This window comes from Heloderma suspectum, chromosome 7 (assembly GCF_057233095.1).
Source record: "Heloderma suspectum isolate Gila_16-S chromosome 7, 16-S_ref, whole genome shotgun sequence".
Lineage (NCBI taxonomy): Eukaryota > Metazoa > Chordata > Lepidosauria > Squamata > Helodermatidae > Heloderma > Heloderma suspectum.
In genome coordinates, this window is record NC_139464.1 from 105636545 (window position 1) to 105650267 (window position 13723).

At 43.5% G+C, this 13723-nt stretch overlaps 1 protein-coding gene across 1 annotated transcript in view; it reads left to right on the forward strand.

The window, feature by feature from the left end:
• Positions 1–7974: 7974 nt before the first annotated feature.
• The window catches only part of RELN (reelin), a 429656-nt gene continuing 423907 nt past the window's right edge, over positions 7975–13723 (forward strand). The window contains exon 1 of the mRNA XM_084811492.1: positions 7975–8251. Coding sequence (XP_084667618.1) covers positions 7975–8251 — 277 coding nt within the window. The remainder of the gene's footprint in view (positions 8252–13723) is intronic.

Below are 13723 nucleotides of genomic sequence, written 5' to 3' on the forward strand. Positions count from 1 at the left end.
AATCCAGGTCCTATAAAGGATTCATGATGAGCGTCCTTGAGAACAATCACTTCCCATCCCAAGCTGTTCCCAGACTTTGAGCATCTGGATCTAAATATTGGATACATCTCTCCAATTACTGTACAGTCCAGGTGAAAAATGGGCAAGTGGCAAACATAGCAGTTTGTGGTATATCTAATGTACCTAGAAAAATTAAATCATTTCTTCCTCCTACAGCAACAGCTTCCCCAGGTGTGCGTGAGTGCTTACCTCCACCAGAACAACCCTAGCCTTGAATCATAGGTGATACAATAGTCCTCTCCTAAGAACTGTGAGAATGAATGCCTCCCATTGAGCCAGCTGGATGCTAAAGAATGCAGGCACCTAGACATAAGGCCATCTCTGGGAAAGAGAGGATAAGCTGTAAGCCTTTGCAAGAAGAAGAGGGCCTAAGAAGCAAGCATGGCTGAGAGTTAGGCACAAACTGAGATCCCCTAACTCACTGGAGAGTGCCTGTGGGCCCACAAGTTAGTCCTCCCTGTCCCAGGGCATCTTGTCTTACAACTCCTATAAAAGGGGGTCACTCATCGCCTTTTAAGGTCCTACATCAGGGATAGGGAACCTATGTCCCTCCAGATGTCACTGTACTCCAATTCCCATCAGCCCCATAGCCCATTATTGATTATGTAATCTATCAACATCTGGAGGGCCAGAGGTTCCCTATCCCTATTGTACATTCATGCACCAAAAACTTGTCGGCTTCCAGAGAATTTAAGATTCTGATTGTTAAAACTGGTGGCTCTAAGTGATCACTTGCCACATAAGTGACGGAGTTTCTGACCCCTATGATGCTTGTTTACTTTTCCCCCTCTAACCTTAGGTCGCAAGCACGGAGGTCTCAATTCTTGGCAGGAAGGTGACTGGAAGGAGAATGGATAGTGTCTGTGGTGGCCTCTGACCTTTGGTAACCCCTTTTCTTTGGGTGGAGAAGTGCTTCAGATTTGACTCTGGCTTATTAAAGCTGTACAAAGCTCATATAACCTCAAATGACTGGCACAACTTTAACCCCTCTTGAAGAATGTAAATGGATTGTAATGGCCTGGACAGCTGGAGAAGAAGTGCCTTATGAAGCCCACAGTTACTTTTTTTTTGGCAGCCCTCTGTTTTGTTAGCCTCCTCTTGCCCCATAATCACCACCGATATACTACTTGGCTCTAACAGCAACACTATAGTTTAACGCAGATCTGAATCCTCCTAAGCTTCTGTGTAGACCACACAACAGCTGATGTTAGAAACAATGTGTTAGTGTGCATGAGACAGAAGGCACAGGTAGTGTCTTTGTGAGTAGAGGCCACCACTTTGCAGAGAAATGGAGCAGCTGTGAGTGCCTGTGCATTGAGGGGATCTTAATTATTTGCATAGCCTTTCTTCCAGTGCTACTAAGGACTCTACAAAGATAAAATAGACCAGCCCTTTTTTGTTAGGCTTGCAATCTAATAGACACAACATTAAGGAAAGGAGGCACAGTAGAAGGAAGAGGAAAACAAGCAAAATTAGAGTGCAGGTATGTTGAATTTTAAATGATCAAGTAGAATAGCCACTGATGGCATGTTGCAATTGTCCAGTTTTTTAAAAATGTTTTCCCTAACAGTAGTTCATATCATTACACTTAATTATCTCCATTCCAAGAACACATATTTATTTATAAATTATTACTTGACTTATAGCCTGCCTTTCCACCAGCTAAGTGCCAAAGGTATCTAATAAAACATTGTATAAATAACATAATCGCAAATAAATAAATAAATATGAAAACAAAATGTAAAGGCATGAGTAAAGAACAAGAGCTTCTGTCTACTCCGAAGTAAGCATGAGCAACACGTCTACTCAGAAGCAGGACAAGCCTCTACAGGACCAAGGTCAGAAGAAAGCAGGACTGAATTGCTCAGCAGCTTCCTCCCCTAGCTCTGCTCTGCCCTGCAGGGGAAACCTCTGGTCTCTGATCAGCAGCATATCAGAGACAAATACTTTTCCCTGCTACGCACTGAGAAAGGGAGCCTTTTTCTGTTATAATCAGGAAAGAGGTCAGAGTTTTTCCATCTATGGCAGAGGAGGCGGGGCCAGCAAAAGAAGCTGCTGGCCAGATGGGGAACCCCTGTGAGCCAAATTAGGCTTGTGGGTTGAAGGTTCCCCATCCCTGACTTGAGCGCTCCTTCCCTCAACTGCTGCTTCTCTGCTCTAAGCTCCTTCTGCCCAAAGCAGCTTTGCTCACTCCACTTATCATTTTAAGCCATTGGGGCTCTGTTACATGCATGAATGTATTGTTAGCTCCTGATTTACAAAGTTAATGTGGCATTAAAAAATTTTTTTTTCACATGAAAACGTGATGTGAAAACAAAATTTTGGCAATTTAGAGTAGATTATATGGTTTCTGGTGTTCTCTGTGCTTATAAAGTTATATGCACAGATAAGGAGCATCTTTTAGAGTCTCTAGAGACTGAACTCATGCTTTCCTTGAAAAGGTAAACAGTGGAAGTTGTCATAGGCTGCTTGCTGTGTGTACTTTAGGGCCCCTTGTGGATATTACACAGTAGACATTAGTGATTTTTTAAAATTTATTTTTTTTGTTACACACACTTCCACACCAGTAGGACTCTGCTTTTAACCTCTAGTGAATAGAGGAGAACAGGAGGAACAGAAAGGGAGGTGGGGTTTTACTGCATGTGAAAAATACATATCTCTGCACAGAAATACAGGTGGATGAGCTTGGTAGCCCCATCGAGAGCATCTGGATCAAAATAAATGGAGCAAAAATCAAAGGAATCTCTAGCCACCCAATCAAGGAGAAGACGAGGATGAAACTTTTGAAAAGCAAATAGCCAATGTTTCAAGGAAGCATGATGTAATAGTAATGGGGGACTTCAATTTCCCCGATATTTGTTGGGAGACAAATTCTGCAAAACATGGCCCCTCCAGGAAATTCCTGACTTGTGTGGTAGATAACTTCCTCCTACAGAAGGTAGAGGAAGGAACTAGAGGATCGGCTATCCTTGACTTGATCCTAACCAACAGAGATGACTTAGTGGATAAAGTAGTAGTTAAAGGAACTCTGGGGGAAAGCAACCATGTTATACTTGAGTTCTTGGCTGTAAGGGAAGCAAAAGCCGAGTGTAGCCAAACGCATACCCTGGATTTTAGGAAAGCTGATTTTAATAAACTCAGAACAATGATAAGTAAGTTCCCATGGCAAGCAACTCTTAACGAGAACAGTCCAAGATGGGTGGGAGTTTTTAAAAAAGGAAATTCTCAAGGCACAATTACAAACAATTCCAACAAGAAGAAAAAAGGTGGAAAACAACAGAAGAAGCCAATTCGGCATCACAAAAAGCTTAGAGATCACCTGAAAACAAAATGAGGACCTCTCTGAATTTAGCAATAGAGTTTTCCGATCAAAAAATGTGTATATTTGCAAAAGGTGCACAAAAATACATACATATCACACATATAATGCATTCAAAAGTGCATTATATTAGGGGAATTGCTTGCAAAAAATGTGTATATTAGGTAGAACTGCATACAAAAATGCATGTATTAGGAGAACTGCACACAGAAATGCATGTGAATTTTCATGCAAAAAAAGTTTGGGAGGTACCAGACATAAGCATGGAAAACAGAAAAAAATGAGAGAAACTGACATTTACCGATTCATCCATCCCTAACATCTTGCTGCTGCTCCATATCCCCCAGCATTGCATGCCTCACTCTGTCTAATGGGAAGCTGGTCTTGTAACAACAAGAAAGTTGCCTAAAATTCATTTTCTGTCCTGAAGTCTGATGTGATTTCTGCCTTCTTTGAGACCAAGGTTTAGATAAGTGGCAACAGCAGGTTTCATTAAGTAATGTCCACAAAAATGGAATTCATCCAGAAGGATTTTTTGGATCCCTTGCTAATACGCAGCACTGACTGTGGTTCTTCCTGAATAAACAAAGTGAGAGAAACTAGAAAAGCCATGAACAAAAGATTGGTTTTTAAATGGTAAAGTAATTTGACTTGATCCAGATTATTATATATTATATCCAGTGTATACACCCAACTTTCAAAGGGCAAAGACTCTGTGCTTTTCTGAAATGTAAATAACAAGGACCTTGCCAAAGTTTGAATAGTTTGGTTGTACATCAACTCACAGAATAATCCTTTCCACAAGTTATGTAATTTCGATAGTATCAGACTGAAGTCAGTAACGAGCCCCAAATGCCAGCTCACCTCCCCACCTCCAGCCACATTAGAGGGTAATATTCTGAATATTACTAAACACAGCATAGCACAGCACCAGGTATGTATAAGTCCCAGTAAGAGGACATGGATCTCATATATCAAGATGAGACCATGCCTCACTCCTACACTTCCCTCATTTATTCCCACAAGATCCCTAGAAAAAGCGTGAGTGTTCAGAATGCCCTGACAGCCATGGCCACAGAATGACTCTCCTTCCCCTCCTGCAGTATGGAAAATCATATACTGACCAAACAAAGCTCCAAAGGCAGTAGCACTATTTTTCACAAACAGTAAAAAAACAAACAAAATAGAAATCAAAAGAAACTGCATGCTACAGAGCTGTATACAGCTCAAGATCTGACATATACACTGAGGAAAGAAAAGGAATGAGTAAAGCACAGTATACCGCAATGTTTTTCTAGAAACCAGCTTAGTAGTCTAACAGGTTCAGTTGGGATGTGAGGTAAATTGGAAACAAGCCTAGTAAAAATAGTATATGTTGAGGGAGTTAGCCCAAACCTAAGCGGCCTGCATATACTTTCCTGAATGTGTTAGGCTTGGTATAATCTCCTAAATATATATTCCATTGTTGGACCAGATTTGGCTTCTTTTTCATCAAGGATCAGATTGGCAGAATTTGCAAATTCTTGTGGAGTCCTGGGAAGAGATTTCCCTTTGCTAACAAATTAGATAAGATGAATAGAACGATAGAAGATAAAAGATAAAGAGTTGACGGGGGGGGTACGGGAGAAAGATGGTGTGGGGTGGACTCACTGGGGATAGATTCGCATCTAGATTAAGAGAAAAATTAAGGTAAAACTGAAGAGCCCCAGAGAAATTTTTGGAAATACTCCCATTGACTTCAGCAGAATCCATCTGATAGCTTCTCCTCTGGCTTATTTGTAGGGTTGTCTGTTAAAAAAAATACCATTGGCTAGATTGCCCAAATCCTAGTAGAAGCAAGCAGCTGAGTCCATTTCTCTTATTGTGGTAGCAGGTGGTTCCCAGAAATCCCCTCCTCCATCAGTTCCATATTCATTTAAGTGTATAATGCATTAGATATGTTTAGAGAGACCTAACCCCCAAAATGTATGACTAGTTTTACATATTAGCTTTAGTGTTGGAATGTTGAGGAGATAATGTTTGTTACCTTGCGTAATTTGGTCCACTCCTTGGAATATCAGCCCAAGGGGGAAAATGTGAGAATGCTGAGGGAATGTGCTCCAAATGGGTTGTGCTGGCAAAGCTATATACAAAAGGCCATTTGCCTGCACTGCCTGGCAGTAAAGAGTGGTATTATTATCCTGTCGTGTTTATGAGCACTGAGATTCATGGAATCAACTTTAAGTCTTTTTTTTTTAATGGTGAAAACAGAGCCAGCTTGATTTTCATCAGTGGTTTTCAGAAGGTTCCATTTCCAAGGCATTAGCCTGTTGGAAAGGACATAGGAACTGTAACTTCACTGCAGGATGCCACATTTACCTTCACTGTGTGAGAAATGCCTATGTTGGACTGTGCATTTTCATATTCTCATCCAGTCTTGACAAAAATAGTGGTTTTTTTGTTTTAAATACCACCTCAATCAACACAGCTGGGAAAAACTGAGAAACGTTCTCAGCAAAGTTGTAGCAGGTGAGCTTTGGTTTGGTACAGATTTGGCAGCGTATCCAGGTAAAACAGATGGCGATGACCTCCCTTGGGCCTGGTGTGTAGAATGCACATCAGATGCATGGGAGCCGGGCCAGAGAGGCAGCCTGCCTTTGTGAGGAGAGGGAAAGATGTAGGCCATCCACAGAGATGTGATCACCTTGTTCTTCCTTCTTTGAGATGGGGAGGAGGAGCGGGGTGGGAAGGGAGTATTTCCCTTTGGCAATGAAAGTAATCCAAAGGGGGCATCCCTGAACTCTGTCATTTTTGTACTTCAGAAAATGCTGGCAGATATGCAATCCTTTCCAATTACATCATGTTCTGAATACTCACGCTAGTTATGCCTGGATGCTGGTTGGGGACCAACAAAGCTACACTAAGGCCTGGAGTGCTGTCTTCTGCCTCCTGATGCTGGAGTCCTCCCGCCAGTGCATCTTAGAGCACACTCTTACGCCTGTTCAGACAGAAAGAAGTCCTGCGACTCCCAGCATTCCCCAGCCAGCCATGATAGACAGGAATGCTGGGAGTTGTAGGACTGTCTTCTGTCTGAACAGGCATAGGATTGTGGCCTTAAATGTTCAAAACGGACTGCTTTTGTTATGAATTATTCCTCTAGCTCAAGCTCTGTGTTTGGCTTTTCATTTCCCCCTTCTTCAGTCACCCATTATATTTATTCTTTTCCCAAGGATATGGCTCGCTCTTCTTTCTCAATAACACAGGTCAGGGCTGAGGCGATAAAAAGCAAAATGCGCACACAAACACACTACAGCATTGAAACTGCGAACAAGATGCTGCCTATTTTAATTAACATTTGTCCCGGGGTCGCCATTTTTTAATCAATATTATTAGCTCGCTACCCAACTTTTTGGATGTAACAACAACAACAACAACAACATGCAATAAGTTGTGGTACTCTGAGCCTCCACCTTTGAGATATGCGAGCGGCACCAATGCGATGTAGTATTACCGAGATGCCAACCTTTCTCTTTTTGTGGGGTGAGGGTGGGGATCATAACATTTTTAAAAGGGAAGAGCCGAAGCGGTCTGTAGTGTTAAAACGAGTAAAATCCCCTGAGCAACTCATCAGCTCTGAGGAATATTTGCTGTATTTTTGGTTTCGCCATACGAAGGTTGAATGGTTCAATTTAATAACGACGGTAAAATTTAACAACAACAACAACAACATGAAGAACGACGTTTTATCCTCCCGCAGGTGCAGCTGAAGTTGCTGTGGGACTGATGCGCGAAGTAAGAGCGAGCCCGGCCTAAGGAGTCCCGTCGTCCACTTGGCCCCCTGCCTGCGAACAGCTCATGAGAGGAGCTATTAGAGCGGGAGCGAGAAGGGCGAGGGGACGCAGGCGAGCAGAGCGCGCACAGCCAATCCAGACAAAGCAACGGCCAGCCGGCGCTGCTTGGGTCTCGCTGCGCGCGCCCTGCCCGTCTCTTCTTCATTGGCAGCCACAACCAGGCAAAACACAGAACGCGGGGCGGGCTCGCCCCCTCCCCTCCTACCGAGCCCCCAAGGGGAATAAATTACTTCCAGCCTCAGCGTTTTTCTACCTCATCTTTCCTCCCTCTCCCGCCGGCCCAACGCCTCCGTGTCTGCTCCTCCGTCGGGCTCCCTCCCGAGAGTGGCGGCCAGACGACGAGCAACCGCGGGCGGGCAAGCCGGGCGCGCGCTCTCCTCGCTTTGCCCCGCTCCAGGCGCAACTTGCCCTCGAGAGGGCGGAGGGCGCGCCGGGCGGGAAAGAGGGGCCGCCCGCTGCCTGCCGCTCCCATTCCGGGGAAAGCCGCGGGCGCGGGGCTCTTGAGAGGGTGCGGAGAGCGCGCGGGAGGACGCCGCCGCCGCCGCCGCCGCCGCTGAGGAGAGCTCCCGTCACGCGCTCCGCGGGGCTGGGCGGGGGCGCGGCTCGGGGGGCAGCGGCTCCGCTCGAGGCGCCAAACTTCTCGGGCTGCCGGAATTCCCCTCAAACTTCGCTGCCCTTCTCCCGTGCGCGCCTGCCTCTGCGTCTCTCCTGCCCCATTCCGCGCCCCCCTCTGAATGACCGTGAGGCGCTGGCGGCGACTGGAGCATGGAGCTGAAGCGGACCCCGCCGCCGCCGCCGCCGCCGCCCCGGAGGTTCCCCCGAGGACGGACTTGCCCCTCGTTGGCGCTGCTCCTGGGGATGGTGCTCTCGGCGTCCCAGGTGGCCAAGGGGGCCGTGGGCCACTACCCCCGGTTCTCGCCCTTCTTTTTCCTCTGCACTCACCACGGGGAGTTGGAAGGGGACGGGGAACAGGGAGAGGTGCTCATCTCTCTCCACGTTGCTGGAAACCCAGCCTCCTATGTGCCGGGACAAGAATATCACGGTAAGGTCCGCGAGGGTGGCTGGTTTATTTATAAAGCATCTGTGTGGCCAACTCGGCTGTTGTTGCCCGTGTGGTCTGCAGAGAAGCGGGGCGAAAGGGCGCTTATGGAGGGGTTGGTGTCATCGTGGGGGGCTGTGCAGCCGAGCACAGAGGCGCGCCAGCGAGCCGGTCGCTGGGCTCCTTCACTCCCATCGGGGTCAACGACAACAGTTAAGCGGGGCTGCAGCTTTTGTTAGAGCTCCCTTTGAGCCTGGGGAAGCGTGCGTGCCTGCGTGCCTGCGTGTGGTGAAAGAGGGAAAGTTGGTTTTTTTTTTTAATTATATGAAAACATTTATACTCCGCTTTACCTGCCCTACTGCCTGGTGAGACTGAAATGGGCATATTCCATTTCTATGATGAAATTAGAGGTGTCCTCCATTCTTTCTCGCCAGCGAATTCGTTTCTTCTCTTGTTCTAAACGGTCCTCCCTCCCATCCCATTAGCCTCAAGACAGAGCCAATCTCTCCCCCCCACACCCCCCACCCCGACATCGTATTTGTTCCCTTTATTTTTCTGTAATATGCTTCCTACTTTATCCTCAGAGCTTTTTGTGAGTTGCCCTTCTTTAAATGGGGTTGAGACACTGTTGGTTTCGTCTCTTAATCAGATCTTAAATCTTAACCTTCTCAATAACTGTACTCAATAAATAATACTTTTGCCTACAACACTGGGGGCAAAGCATCTCCAGTGTGTGTGTTCTAGACCAGAGGGGCTGAGAAAAGTTGATACTGTGGAATGAGAAGAGAGGATCTTACATTTGCATGCATGCTTAGCACATTATTCCCATGCTCATTGATGCTGTGTAAAGCTTGAGATATTGCCTCTTTGGTGTATTTGTTAAAACAAGTGCCACAGTTTTGGAAAACAAAATTTTAAATATATAAATACTCTTCCATTCGGAGGCAGTGTAATGTACTACAGTGGCTTGCTGGAGTGTTCAGTTTCAGCCTGAGAGACCTAAGTTGAAATCTTTGTTCAGTTCACTTGGATGACCTTGGGCCACCCATTATCTGTAAGCCTAAACTCAGGGGACTATTGAGAGGATAAAACGGGGAAATCCATGTACAGGGACCTGAGGATTGTTTGGAAGAAGGATGGAATATAAAATCTTGTAAATAAACCATTAGTGAAGAATTCCTCATGAAAGTAATCGTAGCATGTGGCATGTGGGTTGTTCGCTGGGGTGGGGTGGTATCCCTCTAGGTGTGTAAGGCAGCTTGAAGATTTGAGAATGAAAATTTTGGGTTATTTGATTTGGGATCTGTGGAGCATGAGCCTAAGCACATTTACTCAGACATAAGTTCCACAAAGGTTGCTGCAATTTATAACAAAGTCCTACCCTTGCTTACATGGAAATAAATTTCATTGAACTCAGTGAGATTTAATTCTGACCAAAGACACTTGGGATCATCTGTTCATCTGATTGTGTGAGGGAGGGGGTGGGAATTGTATGTTGTGATCTAACTTGAGCTTTCAAGACAGGATAAGATAAACATGCTACTTAACAAAAAGAAAATGTAGACAGGTGCTGCTGGCTAGTTTTCTGTGACAGAGATTTAACACAGAATTATTGATTTAATGAGGTCTTCAAGAACATTTAGTTGTTGGGGACCTGCTCAAATAAAAGCTGTTTAGTATTGCCTGCAGGTATTTTGAAGCTTTGCTGTTTGTTCTAACTGTGACATAAAAGGAAAATAAGTGATTACTAGTAGAATTCGTATGTCATTTATGATGTAAATTATGTAGACAAATGAATCCTTGGGGGCTCCTTTCTATTTTGGTTCCATTCCGTCAGTAGTATGAATACTACTAGCCTAGAGTGAATGTTATCTTTTGTCTCAAACTGTGTGTTAAAACCTGTACTGCACTGGTGTGCGAAAATGAGCTGGCCTTGTTGATACCGTATAGCTACTCTTCAAAGGACATTCTGCTTCTGGAGAACCATGCAAGAACAAATACTCAAGATTTGGAAAAGCAAATCTCAGGATTTGGAAGAGATACTTTCTGCTCTCCTCAGTAGCCTTTGGAGTATACAGCCACACCCCCACACCCCAAATAGATAGTAGTCCCTTTGCTTGCTAAATGCATACTGAAAGAGTTGAGTGGTGCCATTTGGAGGTCACCCATTAACTTCCATAAGAATGATCAGCCAATATCATTGTGACACAAGCTTGACCCCAGAAGTGATTGAGCTTTGTCACTCAGTATGACCTCAAGGAAGGGGATCATTCTGAGGATAAATGCTGAAAGTGAGACTGTTAGGTCAGATGCGCAAAGCTGGGTTCAGTGAACCAATCAAGTTTGATTGGAACATCCTGCATTGTCCTTAATTTTTCCCTTCATGCCTAAATGGAAGAGCTCTAGTTGTTAGGCTGAAGTGAATTTCTAATGCCAAGAGGGTTTCCTTTCCTTTTCTGAGACAGGGAAAGCTGCTTTTTGTTGCCTTGCCATTCTTTCATTCCTCTTTTCATTTGTTTCCTATTCCTATGGAACACTATTATATACCTTCTATTTTGCTTTTACTTTTAGCTGTAATTTATTTCCCATTTGGCATTACAAATGTTGTTCAGTATTCAGTAGTGGTGCATGAGGAAGGGGCATTTGCTGTCTGAAACAATTGCTTCACTCTGCCTAATGGTGGGGCTGGCCCTGGACCGCTGAGCAGCAGCTCAGAGGAGAGAGCTTGTAGCTGCCATTGGGGTGGTGGATGGCAACAGGAAGTGAGCCAGGCATTCTGAGCTGCTGTGGTGTGCAGGTGAATCATGATGATAACTGCATATCCCATCCTGTCTCCACTGCCATCACCTGCCAGTATGTACATGAGCTCTCTCTCCCTCTTGGATGTTGCCTGTTCATGACAATGGCCAAGCCATCTGCCCCTCTGTGTATACTGCCACTGTCAATATTAATCCTTTGAGATTCCAAAAACATTTAGCTGATATATAGTATGAAAGTTTATCACCAGTTATGTGGAATTATTATTATTATTATTATTATTATTATTATTTTGCTTTCCTGTTACCTTTAGTGTTCATTTGATTATGCTAGTTTAGCTGTTACCTCCAATGCACCCCAACTCTGTATGTATATACCTACTACATTCTCAGTGCATGTCATGCATTTAATAAAACACAGAGACGGCCTAATACTGTCAATATTTGTTTGAAAATGTATCCAAATGAGTTCACTGCGTCTCACTTCCTACATAGGCTTACATTTTGCAGTGTAAATCAGAGAGGATGAAGAAGGTGGTAGAAATACCTATATGCTGGGAAAGAGACAGAGGAAGGGAGGTTAAGATACCATTGGTTCAGCTGTTAACTTTTTTGTGGTAATACTTACATAAGCTGTCCTGGCCATTTTCACATGAGCAAGCATAAAGTGTGAATTTGGAGATGAGTTATTGGCTGGTGGCAACTGTCTTGATATCAAAGAGTGTGATCATGTAAGTACAATATTTTGTTGTTATTGCTCATAAGATAGCTATTTAAACCACCAAATAAGAGGGGTTTACCCTTTAAGGCAGCCTAGAAATAGTTTTAAATAAATGTATTGACTAGTTATTTCTTCACATTTTCCATAAAAAGAGGTTTTTTAAAATGTAGAGCCTATCCATGACCACTACAGACTATAGCAGGCAGGACTACCACTTTCTCTTAGCACTCATATGTGATATTCTACATATCCAGAACAAAGTTGTTGTTGTTGTTGTTGTTCAGTTGTTAATTCGTGTCCGACTCTTCGTGACCCCATGGACCATAGCATGCCAGGCCTTCCTGTCCTCCGCTCTCTCCTGGAGTGTGCTCAGGTTCATATTCATTGAATCGGTGATGCTATCCCAAAACAAAATACCTTGAGTCAATCTCTCTAAAACACAAATGAGGCATGCTTAATAGAACTGTATAGCATGTAACTATTTATGTTTGATTTCTCTTGTTTACATGAAGAGATTTATGAGAGATCAAATCATTTTATAAAGGTTTAGTTTTAATAACAAGAATGTCAGGAGTTAGCTACTGGTGCTGTCATCAGTGGCATTTTTTGCCCAACTGACTACTGTAAACACTGAATTTTCCTTTTATAACTTTGCCTTTAAAATTATGACTACATAGGAATAGACTGTGTAGGAATACTAGTAATTTACTATTAATTTTTGTTGTAAATTTGGAAGTAATGTTTTTAATCCTGTTGATCAGATAATGTTTTTTAAAAGGTAAAACACACCTCCTGAGTGACATCTTATTGTCTAAATACCAGCCAGGAATGAATGTTGCTATATACCCAAGTAATAAACTTGGGGCAAATGGACTTTCTGTTAAGAAGGATGAAACAACTCCATATAGTTTTCATACTTGAGACTCAAATGAGCTTTGTTTTAAACAGATCCCTAACTTAAAACTCAGACACTGAAGATGTTTATTCATATCTGATTTGTCTTCTGAATTCTCTTGCACGTTAAGACCATTTAGATGTGGCACAAAGAACAAGTGATGGGTTCAAATAGTCTTCTTAGCATTATATATGATAATGCCAAGGAAATTCCCATAGATCTTGTGTGGAGTGATCTGAGAGCTAAAAGCTTGAGCCTCTTCTGGAAGAGGTTGAATTGCATGCTCTGTTGCGTCTCCATGACTGTCAACACACAGCAGGCCAGCTTATGAGGTATGAATTATTATTGTTACTTCCAGGTTGTCTGCTATGACACTTCTATATTTTAGGGATAGGGGATGCTCCCAGACAAGGCTTTTCTCACGCCATTGCCCTGGCTCATTCATGGAATTTTATGGGGAGGTCCAGACATTGTCATCTTCCAGTCATAACCCGCCCATGTTTTCCCCTGCTTCTTCCATCTCTTCTCCTATCATAGAAGATCTGTTAAGGCAAAAAAGACAGAATATCTGTACAATGCCTTCTGATTGGTAGCACTAGCAGCCCTCTGTCTGGAAGCACCTGTCCAACAGTAACAAAGGAATCTGAGTGAGCAGAACTTATTCACAGTGAGAAATTATAATTATCTGTTAATTTAAGAAGGCTCTGAATACAGGCTCATTTGGGAAGGGAATGTAGTTCACCTGTAGAGCTCACGCTCCAGATTTAATCTAGAGTGCTACAAGTGAGAGGTCTTGGGTAGCAGAGCTGAGAGAGACCTTTCCTTGAGACTCTGAGGAGTTGGTTCAAGACTGATTACTTGGTATGAACTTACTACTCCTAGACATTAGGAGTCACTATTTGGGATATAACAATTCTATAATTATAATTGCTTATATTGTTTTTATTGTACTGACTCAGTATGCGTCATGCATTCATTCCCAAATGAGAACTACTGGGTTTGGTTTTTAGCTGGCCTGGCATTGAGCCCAAGACTTGACTTAAAGTCTATTGAAAGTAATAGAAACTTTCCTATTGATTTGATTGGAATCCTGAATCAAGACT